This window comes from Marmota marmota, unplaced genomic scaffold, assembly GCF_001458135.2.
Source record: "Marmota marmota marmota unplaced genomic scaffold, marMar, whole genome shotgun sequence".
In the NCBI taxonomy this organism is placed as follows: domain Eukaryota; kingdom Metazoa; phylum Chordata; class Mammalia; order Rodentia; family Sciuridae; genus Marmota; species Marmota marmota.
In genome coordinates this window covers 1,209,946-1,222,719 of record NW_025999925.1, presented here as the reverse complement: position 1 = coordinate 1,222,719, position 12,774 = coordinate 1,209,946, and the positions used below count along the sequence as shown (strand labels likewise).

Here is a 12,774-nt window from a genome sequence, read left to right as displayed (position 1 = left end):
GTTTTTTTTTTTTTTTTTTTTTTTTTGGTGCCAGAGATTGAACCCACAGGTGCTTAACCATTGAGCCACATCCTCAGCCCTTTAATTTTTATTTTGAGACAAAGTCTCACTGGATTCCTGGTACTGTCCTCAAAATTGTAATCCTCCTACTCAGTCTCCCAAGTCATTAGAATTACAAGTGTGTACCACCACACCTTGCTGTGTTGATTTAACACTTAGCATATCAAGAAAATGGTCATTAACATTATTTTATTTTTTTTATATTTTGAGCCATTTTAAGAATAATCAGAAGTAACAATATTGTGGTGAAAACAACTTTATTACAAATTATAATAAAAACTGAAATATAGGAAACCCAGATTTTTGTTAACTGTATTTTCCTGAAATGGATGATGTCCTTTGAATGTAACTAGCTGTCCATTGACTCTTATGTTTGAACCTGGAACTATCTATTCTATAAATAAAGATTCCAGATCTCATATGCATCTTTAATAGATTTTAGCTTATTCTAGTTACTTATCTTGTGCTTCTGTCATCAAAATCCAACAACATTGAAAATCTTGACATCATGATCTTGTTAAGAAGAAAAAACAACCATGTACCTCTGATCCTCTTTGTGAAACATTTCATTTGTATTTTTATGAACACTAGTTAAAATGATAAGTCTGATAAATTTCTCATTTCTACACTATCAGTTTCTTTCCTGTCCCCTTTTTATGTAAGTCTTCCTTAAGCACTTGTTCACTTATAAACCATATCAAGTAACTTAGTACACAAATATAATAAAGGATGAAAATACTATCATACAACATCCTTTTAGCCAAATGCAGTAGTGTTCTGCATTCCTGTGCAAAACACATCATGATGAAGTCCTTCCTGTTGAATGACTAACTGGATAGGAATGCCGTATTTCCTCTTTGTCCTTAAAATCACTTGTTCACTCATTATTCTTGAGTTTCAGAAGTATCATCCCTGATTCATTTGAGAATTCATAGTTTGAGATTTTATTTGTATGGTCAGTTTTGTCGTAATCTAGAGACTATTTGTTCTTTGCATTCTAATTTGCCTAATAATTTTGAAAATGGTCATTGTTTCTCTCTTTGACATTATAGATAGAATGAAAAATTTAGGACTCTGAAATGTGTTCAATGAAAGCTACAAAACAGTGATTTCTATGCTTTCAAAACATGATACTGTGAGCAACACCACATAAAAACTGAAGGATGATATAATCATAACTTATTTTCCCTACTAAGTTATCTTTCTAGGTGATCACAGTGTTCCATTTTTTACTTAATTTTGGGATAGCTGCTAAAAAAATAATTGATGAGTAATGCTTAAATAATTCTAAGGATGATGAAGTAGGAAAATACTCAAGATATAAAAAATTAAGATCCCTAATATATCATTGTATGTCTTCAATTTATAAAGACATTGAACAGATCATTCAGTAACCACAGAATGAAGGAATTTTATTGTTAAAAATGAACACTTTTCTGTTCTTTGGAAGACTTCTAAGAATAAGACTTGAATTAAAGTTGCTCAAAGAAGAAACTCAAGCATTAAAATTTGGCCTTATATATTGTAGGATATATTGAGGGTTAATATAACCACATTCCTTCCTTTTTTCCCCACAACCAAACCTGGACTGGTTTTATTTCCTTTTCCTGTCCCACATTAAAGGGTTCGCTATTGTAATTCATTCTAAAATAATAATAATTTGCTCCAATGAGGCATTTCTTACCTTAAAAATCAAAGCACATCTTAATATCTTTGCTAAATCCACTGAAATTTTTTTAAAAATAGAAAATAATATCACATATAAAAGATGAACTATTTCCCCATTGTGACATCTAAGTAGACCATTTCAGTTAGTTAGAAATACTTAAAATGTTGAAAGAAGTTTTCAGGTTTCAGCATAAGAAAAGCTATTGTGTAGATCTTGCTGTAGCAAGCAGTTCATAGTAGAACCACATTGTCTAAATCACAATCTGAGAGAATTATCATGACTAAAGTGAGTCAAGGGGATCATGGCTAATGTAAAGTAATATTTACTTTAGCTGTCAGGCAGACATATGAAAAGATATGTGAAATGAAGAAATGCCTGTGTTAACTCTGGAGACAAAGGCCTTCTTCCAACAAAAGAACAACAAAAGAAGAGATTCCATCTATTGCTTGTTTTTGTGGAATAAGCACCCCAAACTATTTTGTGGTTAAGATTAAGTTAAACAGGTATATAATTCAAACAGATTTCCTGTGAAATTTTGAAGCCTTAAAAAACCTTTTTTTCTCTTCTGTAGTAAGAGCAGTTACTTTGAAAAACAGAAAAAAAAAATGTGATGTATATAAGAATTGTAAGTGAGGTGAGCAAGACTACCCTGCCACATATCAGAAACAGAAAAACAGATATTATTAGGCAAATGAAGAGGGAGCAGGACTTGAGGAAAGCATTCATTGGAAAATACAGGAAGGTGGTTAGCCCAGTTCTTTTGTTGTTGTTTTTTAGTTGTAAATGAACGAATACCTTTATTTCTTATGTGGTGCTGAGGATCAAACCCAAGCCCTCACACTATGCCAAGTACGTACTCAACCACTGAGCCACAACCCCAGCCCTAGCTCAGTTCTTTAAGGAAGAGATGAACAGCTCAAAAAACCAGGTTCAGGAACTGTATCAGTCCCAAGTAGGTCCCTTAATGCTTTAGGGTTGAGTGAGTATGTTAATCCAGCTGAAACCAATCTGGGATTAAAATTTTTGAGGAGTACAGAGTTTATTTGGCTGTTATCCTTCCTTTGAATCTTGGAGAAGAGTCAGTGTTGTCAACAAACATCTGTCTAAAGGTGGAATAGCTATACTTTCTAGAGCAAAACAGTTATTTTGGTACTTTAGGAATAGGAAATGAAGAGTGTATAAATCTATTTTCTTTTACATTTTTAAACCTTTGGGGGCAGGTGCTGGGGTTTGAACCAAGGGTTCTTTACTGCTGGGTGGTAAAGTACATCCCCAGTCCTTTTTTTTGTGGGGGTGGGGGTGGGGGCAGGGTTTGGCTAAATTGCTGAAGCTGGCCTCAAACTTGCAATCCTGCCTCAGTCTCCCAGGTTGCTGGGATTACAGGCATGCACCACCACACCTGGCTCACTTCACTTAATTCTTGAATTCTTTTTATAAGCTACCACAAAATCTTTTGGGAATAAAGTAGAGAAGTGCCGCAGTCTGGCTGGGCACAATCAGGAGCCACTTGTCAAAAGAAACTAACTTTATTTTTAGAACCACACACGCCAAACAAAACAGCCTCTCAGGAAAAACCCTCAGAGCCTCAACTGCCACCACCGGCTTTCCACAAGCCTCTCTCTCCCCACAAGCTTCTCTCCACCTCCCACAATCCTCCTGCTCTTGAGGCCGATTGGCTGGGTCACGTGGGCGGAGCCAAAAAAGTCCCCCAATGAGCAGCTCCGTGGTCTGAAAGGGCAGGGAAACAGCCCAATGAGTATCACCGCAAAGGAGCCAATCAGCTAGATGTTGCTGGGGCCGCTGTGAGCCAATCATCAGCCGGCAGCTGGAAGTTTGCTGGGGCCCCTTCGGCTGTGGCTCTCAACAGAGAAGTAGAATATCAGGTAGACAAGAAGGTAAGTAGATCGGTTGTCGAAGAATTCCATGTGTTTCCTTTATTCATCCTAGAGTTTACTGGGCAGAACCTGATAATATTCCTTTTGTCCATTGTTTTAAGGTGTCTTATTAGATAGTTCCTAAGAATTTATGAGCATAGATATTTATCACAGCTTTTTTAAAAAAATGTTTTTCATTGTAGATAGACATAATACCTTTGTTTAATTAATTATTTTTCTGTGGTGCTGAGGATTGAACCCAGGGCCTCACACATGCTAAGCAAGCCCTCAACCACTGAGCCACAACCCCAGCCCACAGCTTTTTTTTTTTTTTTTAATAGGAAAATTTGGAAATAATCTGACTGATGTCCTTAGGGGGGATCTGTTAAGGAAGATTTTCCAACCATACACTGTAATACTACATAGTCATTTAAAATGATGTTATAATGTTGGAACTCTCAGGCAGAGATTTTGAAGCAAGAAGTTAAGGAACTTAATTTTTTTGTTTCTAGGTTTTAGGCATATATGAAATGATTTGGGAGAAAATAATAATGATTCTCAGAGCCTTTTTGTGAAAACCATCTGTTAAAATTCATCAACAGTGAGCAACTGTTGTTATTTTGTTCAATTTGTTAGTGCAGGCTTTGCATATATTCAACATATATCTATGTTCATACAGTTATTTCTTAGAAATTTGGGAGAAGTTTTTCTAAAGAAAGAAAGATTACCATGAATTTTCCCTTTTCTGTAGTTTACCCATTCTTTTACCTTAGTGATAAAATACACATGAGGAAATTATATAAGAGCTGGACATTGTAGAACAAAAATTTAAGGGAAGGTGTTGAGGTTTTCCCTAAAATTTCACTGGAAACAGGTTATGTTGCTAAAGTGTTTTAATAAAATAGAGAACATAACCCTGCCATAGACTGTTAATACTTCAAGAAAATTTAGAACTGCAGAAGGGGAGAGCCAAGAGTAATTTGTTCAGACATAACTAGATACATCTAGAATACAACACTGAAACAAAAGATGGAAAATATCCAGGTGGCTAAGAAATATTAAGGGGAGAGTAAATAAGAAAAAAAAGAAAAGAAAATTTAGAACTCAACAGCAGTGGATGAAGAAACAATATGGGGGCTGTGGTTGTGGCTGCGGTAGAGTGCTTGCTTAGCACTGGCGGGACCCGGGTTTGATTCTCAGCACCACATAAAAATAAAGGCATTGTGTTGTGTCCATCTTAAAAAAAAAAAAAAAAAGATATTCTCTCTCTCTCTCTCTCTCTCAAAAAGAAAGAAAGAAAGAAAGAAAGAAAGAAAGAAAGAAAGAAAGAAAGAAAGAAAGTGGCTCAGTGGTAAAGGGTTTGCCTAGCATGTGTGAGCTCTGAGTTCAATCTCTAGCATTGCCAAAAAGTAAAAAAAGAAAGAAAGAAAGAAAGAAGCAATATCAAGGTTAGGATTCAGAGGAAACTTTGAAACAGTTGGCAAAGAAGTCATTGAAGGGGATCATCTTTCTGTGACAGGAAAATAATAGCTCATATAACTCTTTCTGATATTATTAGGTATTTGCCTTTCAATAATATAGAATATAGTATAGTGATAAATAGTATAATCATAGCTCAGTATTGTAACCCTACTGGCTTCTTTTGTAATTTTCTATTAAAATAATAAATTTCTAGATTGTAGAATAGTGACCAAAAAGGTACTGCGGCAGAATGTACTAACTATTTCTTAAGATTTGTACATTTTGGGCTTGGGATGTGGCTCAAGAGGTAGCGCGCTCACCTGCCATGTATGCGGTCTGGGTTCGATCCTCAGCACCACATACAAATAAACATGTTGTGTCAGCCGAAAACTAAAAAATAAATATTAAAATTCTCTCTCTCTCTCTTTTAAAAAAAAAAAAAGATTTGTACATTTTATCATATACCTCAACTAAAACAATTGATTTGTTCAGCATCACATTTATAAAGACAGGCATTTTTGCTGCCATGATCTAATAAGGAAAGAACCCCTCAGCCAACCTTTTGTGTTATGAAGTATTAAACTTGTCAAAATAGAAATTTATACTGTCTTAGAGAATTTTGAGTTGATATTATAGTGTGTTTCAGAATATTTTTCATTCTGTACTAAAGATAGTTTCAACTTATTGTTTTGTAAGAGTGAATTTTATGTACATAGGATTAAGTAGTGCTGATGTTTTGACTGTCCCATTCATTCTTCTTCATAAGAACCAGCTAAGTTAACAGAAAAAGGAAGAGGGGAAAAGACCGTGAAAGAGAATATATGTATGGTTCCTGTATGTGTAGGTCTTACTCTGAAGGTGGAAGCTAAAAACGAAAAGTTGCATCTCTGGTTTCATTCTCATCATGTAAAACTTGTTGGCATGTGATTTCAATACATGTTTTCATTTATACGTATATAAAATAATTGGAATGGAATATGGAAAAATAATAATCTGTGAAAGTCTTGGGTTACAATTAACAACTTTCAAGCTTTAAAAAATAGTTTTATAGTAATGAAAATGAAAAGGACTTTTTAAAATGTCCATCATCTGAGATGTATTGACTTGAAAAATACTATTTTAATTTTAGAACAATATTCTTAATTCATTGTATTTAAAACTAGACAGTAAAAAGAATAATCTGAAGTTTTATGCTGGATGTTTACTTTGTTAAACAAAAGTACTAAATATTTGAGCATTTGAGAGATTTAATTCCCAATTCCCTGCCTTTCTAGGGATGGTACCCAGAGTCCCAAGCCCCATTTGGGAGATTTAAAAATAATATTCATGGCAGGTGTAGTGGCACACACCATAATCCCAGCAACTTGGGAGACTGTGGCAGGAGTATCTTAAGTCCAGGGCAGTCTTACCAACTTAATGAGACTCCCAGCAATTTAGGGAGACCCTGTCTCAAAATTAAAAAAAAAAAAAAGAAAGAAAGAAAGGGCTGGGGATATAGCTCAGTGGTAAAGTTGCCCCTGGGTCAATCTGCAGTACTGCTGCTTCTTCTTCTACTACTACTACTATTACTAATAATGATAATGATCATTTTTATATATATTAAAGTTTTCTGAATAAGTTAATGGGGTTTGATTATTTACAGTAATTAGAAATGGGCAACAAGCTCCACACAGGAACTTTTTAAAAAAAACATTATCATTTTCTGTATGTATTTATTTATTTGTTTGGTGCTGAGGATGAACCCAGTGCCTCATACATGCTAGGCAGGCACACTACCACTGAGCTACAGCCCCACCCCTCCACATAGGAACTTACTCTGAAGTTCAGTTTTCGCTATTCATACTTCTCTTTCTCTCACTCTCAGTCCCTCTATCTTTTTTTCCCTGTCTTATTACCTTAAGTGTATTTTGCATATTTTCTGGTAGATTAATTCCAGTGACTTTGCTCAATATGCTAAGTACTTGTGATATTGTTTACATAATTTTGTGTTTTTTTAATAGTTAGAGAGAATGCTAAAAATTCTTCCTTAGAATTCCTTCTATTCCTTTCCATACCAAAAACAGAGTTTTGCCTTATATTTTAAAGTGGTAACCTGAATAGTTGTTGGTAGAATCATACCAGGAAGAATTTTGAATATTTTTGGAGAAATATGTGCCTTTAAATCAATATACTAAACCACAGGAACACGAAGTTCTTTCCTTTGAAAGAACTTTGTGCATTACTGTTTGTGCTTCTTAGTTGAAGCAAAACAGGCTGTATTTGCCTATTTCCCTTTTCAAAAAGAAACCCCTCCCAACTTTTGTTTATAAAGTCACAGTCACATCCATTCAAATAATTTGGGCTTTATATGAGTAATCCTACTACAAATACTTGTTTGAAAGCAAAAACCAATAAAATTCACCTATGTAATCTGTGACCCTTGTTTTTTCTTTTGGATGCTTACTCGGTTGCTTTTTATAGTTGCTTGTCTTTATTTTAAAGGGAGAAAAGTAAGAAAAGGAAAACTACTGATATTCATAGCTCTGGAAATTTGGCTTAACTTTAATAATAATAATTACCATAATAACTGTTGACTGAGATCTTGTCACATACCAGACACTATACTAGGCACTTAACATTTATCTGTTGTCCTCATAAAGCCATCTGAAGTAAATCTTACTTCACAGGAAAATCATACTTAGTGATATCATGTGAATATCTCTGCTAGGAGCCCTTTTTTAAATTTATGGATTTCTAGATAACAAACTGACTGAAGAACTAATGGGAAAAATATAGATAATCAGGACTACTGAGAGACTATAGAAAAGTTGAAAGGATTTTGGAAAGACCTATAAAAATGTGAAAGCATGCTCACCACAGACATAAATATTAGACCCAAAAGAAATTCATAGTGATTCAGATATACCAAAATTTAGTGTGTTGTTATTATGGTATTAACTTTCTGTTACTCTAAGAAATACCTGAGATAATCAAACTATAAAGAAAAAAAGTTAGCTGGGAGCCATAGTACACACCCATAATCCCAGTGAATTGGGAGGCTAAGGCAGGAGGATTGAAAGTTTGAGGCTAACCTCTGCCACTTAGTAAGACTTAGTACTGTCTCAAAAAAATAAAACAAAAAGGACTAGGCTACATGCTCAGTGATGGAAGTATCCCCGAGTTCAATCCCTGCTTAAAGAGGGAGAGAAAAGGTTTATTTTGGCTCATTACTTTGGAGATTCCAGTCCATGATGGGTTGGCATGTTGCTTTGTGCCTGTGGCAGGGCAGAACGTGTATGGCAGGAGTGTATGGCCCAGCACAACTGCTCACCTTCTTTCTTTCTTTTTTTTTTTTTTTAATGTTTATTTTTTAGTTTTAGGTAGACACAATGTCTTCTATTTTTATGTGGTGCTGAGAATCGAACCCTGTGCCTCATGCATGCTAGGCAAATACACTACCATTTGAGCCACATCCCCAGCCCTGCTAACCTTATTTCAAGCCAAGAAAGCAGAGAGGAAGGAGAAGAGACTGGGGTCCCACAATCCCCTTGTAGGGCACACCCCTCAATGACCTAAAGACCTCCCACTAGGCCCAACCTCTAAAACATCCCACCACTTCCCAAGTCTTTGGGGGACGTTCAAGATCCAAATTATAGCTATTACCTTGGTCTTGATAATTTCTTTGATTTAGAAATAATCAAAGTGATTAGGCTTCAGTTTAAAATAGAGAGGTCAGAGTAGCTCTCACCGAGAAGGTGACATTTAATCAAAGACCTGAAGAGGTGGTGGGAATTTAGTCAAGGGGCTATTTGACCCTCCAGGGGAAGGGAAACAGGCAGTTTACAAAAGGGCCTTGAGTTGAGGCTGGAATGTACCTTGACTGAAGAAGAGTGAGCATGCAGAAGAGTATTAGAAAAATACAAGGTAAACAAGTAGGAAGGATTCAAACTCTTTAAGGCCTTGAAGGTCATTTTAAGGACTTGTGTTTTATTTTGAAGTGAGATGGGGTAGCATTATACAGTTTTCAGCATAAGAGTGATATGATCTAATTTGTGATTTAAAAGAATCATTTGGACTACGGTGTTGATAATTAACAAGAATAGCATGGGTAGAAGCAGAGAGACTAGGAGACTGTTGAAATTTATCTAGGCAGGAGATGATGGATCAGACTAAAGGAAAGCAGTGAAGATGGTTGGAAGTAGTTAAACTCAGGATGTATTTTGAAGGAGCCCACAGGATTTCCTGACAGTTTGATTGTGAGTGTTTGAGAAAGAAAGTCAAGAATGATTCTAAGACATGAGCAATTGAAAGGTATTCAAATTGTCCTCAACTGAAATGAGGAAGAAAGTGGAGTTGGTTTGGGGGAATGGAGGGAAATGAGAAAATCAGTTTGGGACATATTAAATTTGAGATGTTATGAATTTGGACTGGTATTGCAAACTTGGAAGTCATAGACATATAAATGACAGTAAATGTATACATATGAAATTGTACTTCAGTTGGGGTTAAGTAGTCTTCAATAGGGGAAAGTAGTATAAAACTAACTTTATCTCACAATTTTTCCTGGTGCCAGCATTTCTGATAGCCCACTTCTAACCCAGTTAAGAACCCAAACCAATTCTTAAGAGTTTAGCTAGCTAATTAATATAAGTATATAATTAGTAATGTAAAATTGTTCGCATTTCTTTTCAATAGTGTTTATTTTCTTTTCATATATATTCATCATTTAAAGGGCAAGGTGGCTTAGAGGTGGAGTTCTGTGTTTAGTTTTTGGACTCACTTTTTAGTAGTTTGGGTGTGGTGAAATTATAACTGAATTATACTTGCCTGCTTTACTAGAAAATGCCAAGTAATTGAATTACTGAAGACTAAGACAAAATACAGGGTCATATTAAATTGCATCTGACAGTTTAAGGAAAAACAATGAAAATGGAAAACCAGCCTGGGCATTCAGAAGCAACATCTACATCACTGGTTCCTATATTTTGGAGCATATTGAAATCACCTGGCATCTCTAAAAATACTGCTATTTATCTGGCTCTTACTCTCAGAGTTTCTGATATATTTAGTATATGATGAGACCTGAGTGGGCATCAAGATTTTTAAGTTCCAGAGGTAATCTAATGTACCACAAAGTTTGGAAACTACTATGGCATCCATGTTTTTTCCTAATGGAACTGCCATTAATAGTCACAGTATTCAAAGTCCCTACTAAAATTATTTTTATTCTTTGTTGTTGCCCAAAATGGAAGCCACATTGTTGTTGTTTTTAAAAGAGTCCTCAAGAGCCAGACCTGGTGGTACATACCTGTAATCCCAGCAACTTGGGAGGCTGAGGTAGGAGGATCTCAAGTTTGAGACCAACCCCAGCAACTTAGTGAGACCCTGTTTCAAATTAAAAAATAAAAGGGGCTGGGGATGTGGTTCAATGGTAGAGTGCTTGCCTAGCATGCATGAGGCCCTGGGTTCAATTCCCAGCACCACATGCACCAAAAAAAAAAAAAAAGAAAGAAAGAAAGAAAGAAAAGTGACTCTTACAAAAATGAGAACTTGATATCAAGATGAGTTTGCATAAATAGACCATACTAAAGTAGCACGTATTTTCCATTAAGGGGTGGGGGGAAGGTCCTCAAGGCAGATTGGAGTAAATGAGCTCTTGCTAAATCATGCAGATAAGTTACTATCATTGCTGTAGATCTGTTCACCTGGCCTTTTATTTTTTTCCACATTTTTTAGTTTCATCTGGCCATTTGTGTCTAGCATAAATGAACCCCAAATTGGAGGCAGCTGTGATATCATGGTAACTGTATTGGAGTTGGAATAATAAGACTTAGATGCAAATTGAAATTCTTCCACTTAACAGGCAGAGTTATGATGGGCAATTCATTTAACTTTGCTGAAATTTTAATTTGTTTTCTTGATAATTTTTTTTCTGTTACAGAGTTTATAACAGTTGTTATAAAGAGTTTTTAAGGCTCATATAATGTGAAGATAAACAATAAGATCCACGTGTAGATATTAAAGTATTTATTTGAAAGGCTATTTCTATTTTTTTCTTTTGGTTTGCAATGGAGTCTCTCTGTTGCTCATCCTGATCTCAAACTCCTGGGCTCAAGTGATCCTCCTGCCTCATCTTCCTGAGTAGCTGACACTATTTATCTATATATCTATATTTATCTCTCTATATATATATAATATACCACCATATCTGGCCTTCAAAAGGATTTTTCTTAATCTTAGAAGTGACATAACATTGTACAATGTAAAAGTTTCCTGGAAGTGAATAGTTTTTTTCTGTAGTTTTCCCCACTGTCTTAATGGTGCTCTGGCCAAGTGCAATGGTTTGTAGTCCCAGTGATTTGGGAGGCTGAGGCAGAAAGATTGCAAGTTCGAGGCCAGCCTTAACAATTTAGTGAGGCCCTAAGCAACTTGGCAAGACCCTGTCTCAAAAAACTTTTAAAAGGACTGGGGATGTAGCTCTTGGGTTAAATCCTTAGTAAATAATAATAATAATAATAATAATAATAATAATAATAATGTATACAATAGAATTTAAGGTATAGTAGAGAAAGTGTTATTTTGTATTTGCTGTAGTGTTCATCTATAGTTTTGGATTCAGACTTGGTTTTCAACAAAGATGTTGCCATGTTAAAGCAAATTTGTGTCAGCAGACATGTTCCAAAACCAAGTTTCTTCTCTTTTTATACTGGGAATAATAATATCTACCTTTCAGGGCTCTTATGAGATTCACTTTTAAAGCCTCAAGTGTAATGAGTAGCTGGCACAAGCATGCAGAAAATGATAATTTCTGTTTTTCTTTCAAGAGTACAGTAATCTTGGAAGAGTAATTATAAAAATCTGAATGGTAATTTTTCAGGAGTTAAGAATTCTTAACTATCTTTTTTTTTTTAATTTGTCTAATTGATTTCCTTATGTGTCCTAGTTATGGATGCTTTTAAAAGCAGTATTTATTTTGTATGCTTTTTCAGATAGTAAAAAAAGAAGACGTTTTACATTTACACCATGTATAGCACAAAGGAAAAGAATGACAATGACAAAGATGATCTTCTGCTTAGAATGGGACTTAATGATAATAAAGCAGGAATGGAAGGATTAGATAAAGAGAAAATTAACAAAATTATAATGGAGGCCACAAAGGTATGTTTTTTGTTTCTTTCCATATCTGTAATTTAATTACTTTTAAACTTTCTGTTTCAAGGAAAATCGTTGTTTTGAATATTCTTTTTATTAAATATTTTAATATATATTATTAAGCAATGAAAGAGTAAGGAATAATCTCCCTTCAATTTTTTTTCTTTTTGGTACTAGGGATTGAACCTATGGACACTTTACCTCTGAGCTACATCCCCAGTCCTTTTTATATTTTAGTTTGAGACAGGATCTCACTAAGTTGTTTAGGGCCTTGCTTAGTTGCTGAGGCTGGCCTCATACTTGAGATCCTTTTTCCTCAGCTTCCCAAGTCACTGGGATTGCAGGCATGTGCCACTGCACCCCGGCATAATCTCCCTTCTAATTTTTTGCTCTTGCCATTCCAGTTTCAGTGGTACATGGCTATAATCCCAGCTTCTCAAGTTCAAGATCAACCTAGGCAATTTAGCAAGACTGTCTCAAAAGAAAAAAAAAAAGGACTGGGGGGTTATAGTTCACTGGTAGAGTGCCCCAAGGTTTAATTCCCAGTACTGCCAAAAAAAAAAAAAAAAAAAAAAAAAT

General features: G+C 35.2%; 1 protein-coding gene across 8 annotated transcripts in view; it reads left to right on the top strand.

The window, feature by feature from the left end:
- Window positions 1-12,774, top strand: part of Polk (DNA polymerase kappa) — a 68,147-nt gene that overhangs the window by 7,702 nt on the left and 47,671 nt on the right. For 6 of the 8 annotated variants that reach the window (XM_048800124.1, XM_048800121.1, XM_015497782.2 and 3 more), the window contains exon 2: window positions 12,033-12,201. The exons of the other annotated variants lie outside the window; for them this stretch is intronic. In XM_048800124.1, coding sequence (XP_048656081.1) covers window positions 12,067-12,201 — 135 coding nt within the window. In that variant the 5' untranslated portion in view covers window positions 12,033-12,066. The remainder of the gene's footprint in view (window positions 1-12,032; window positions 12,202-12,774) is intronic. 8 annotated transcript variants of the gene reach the window in all.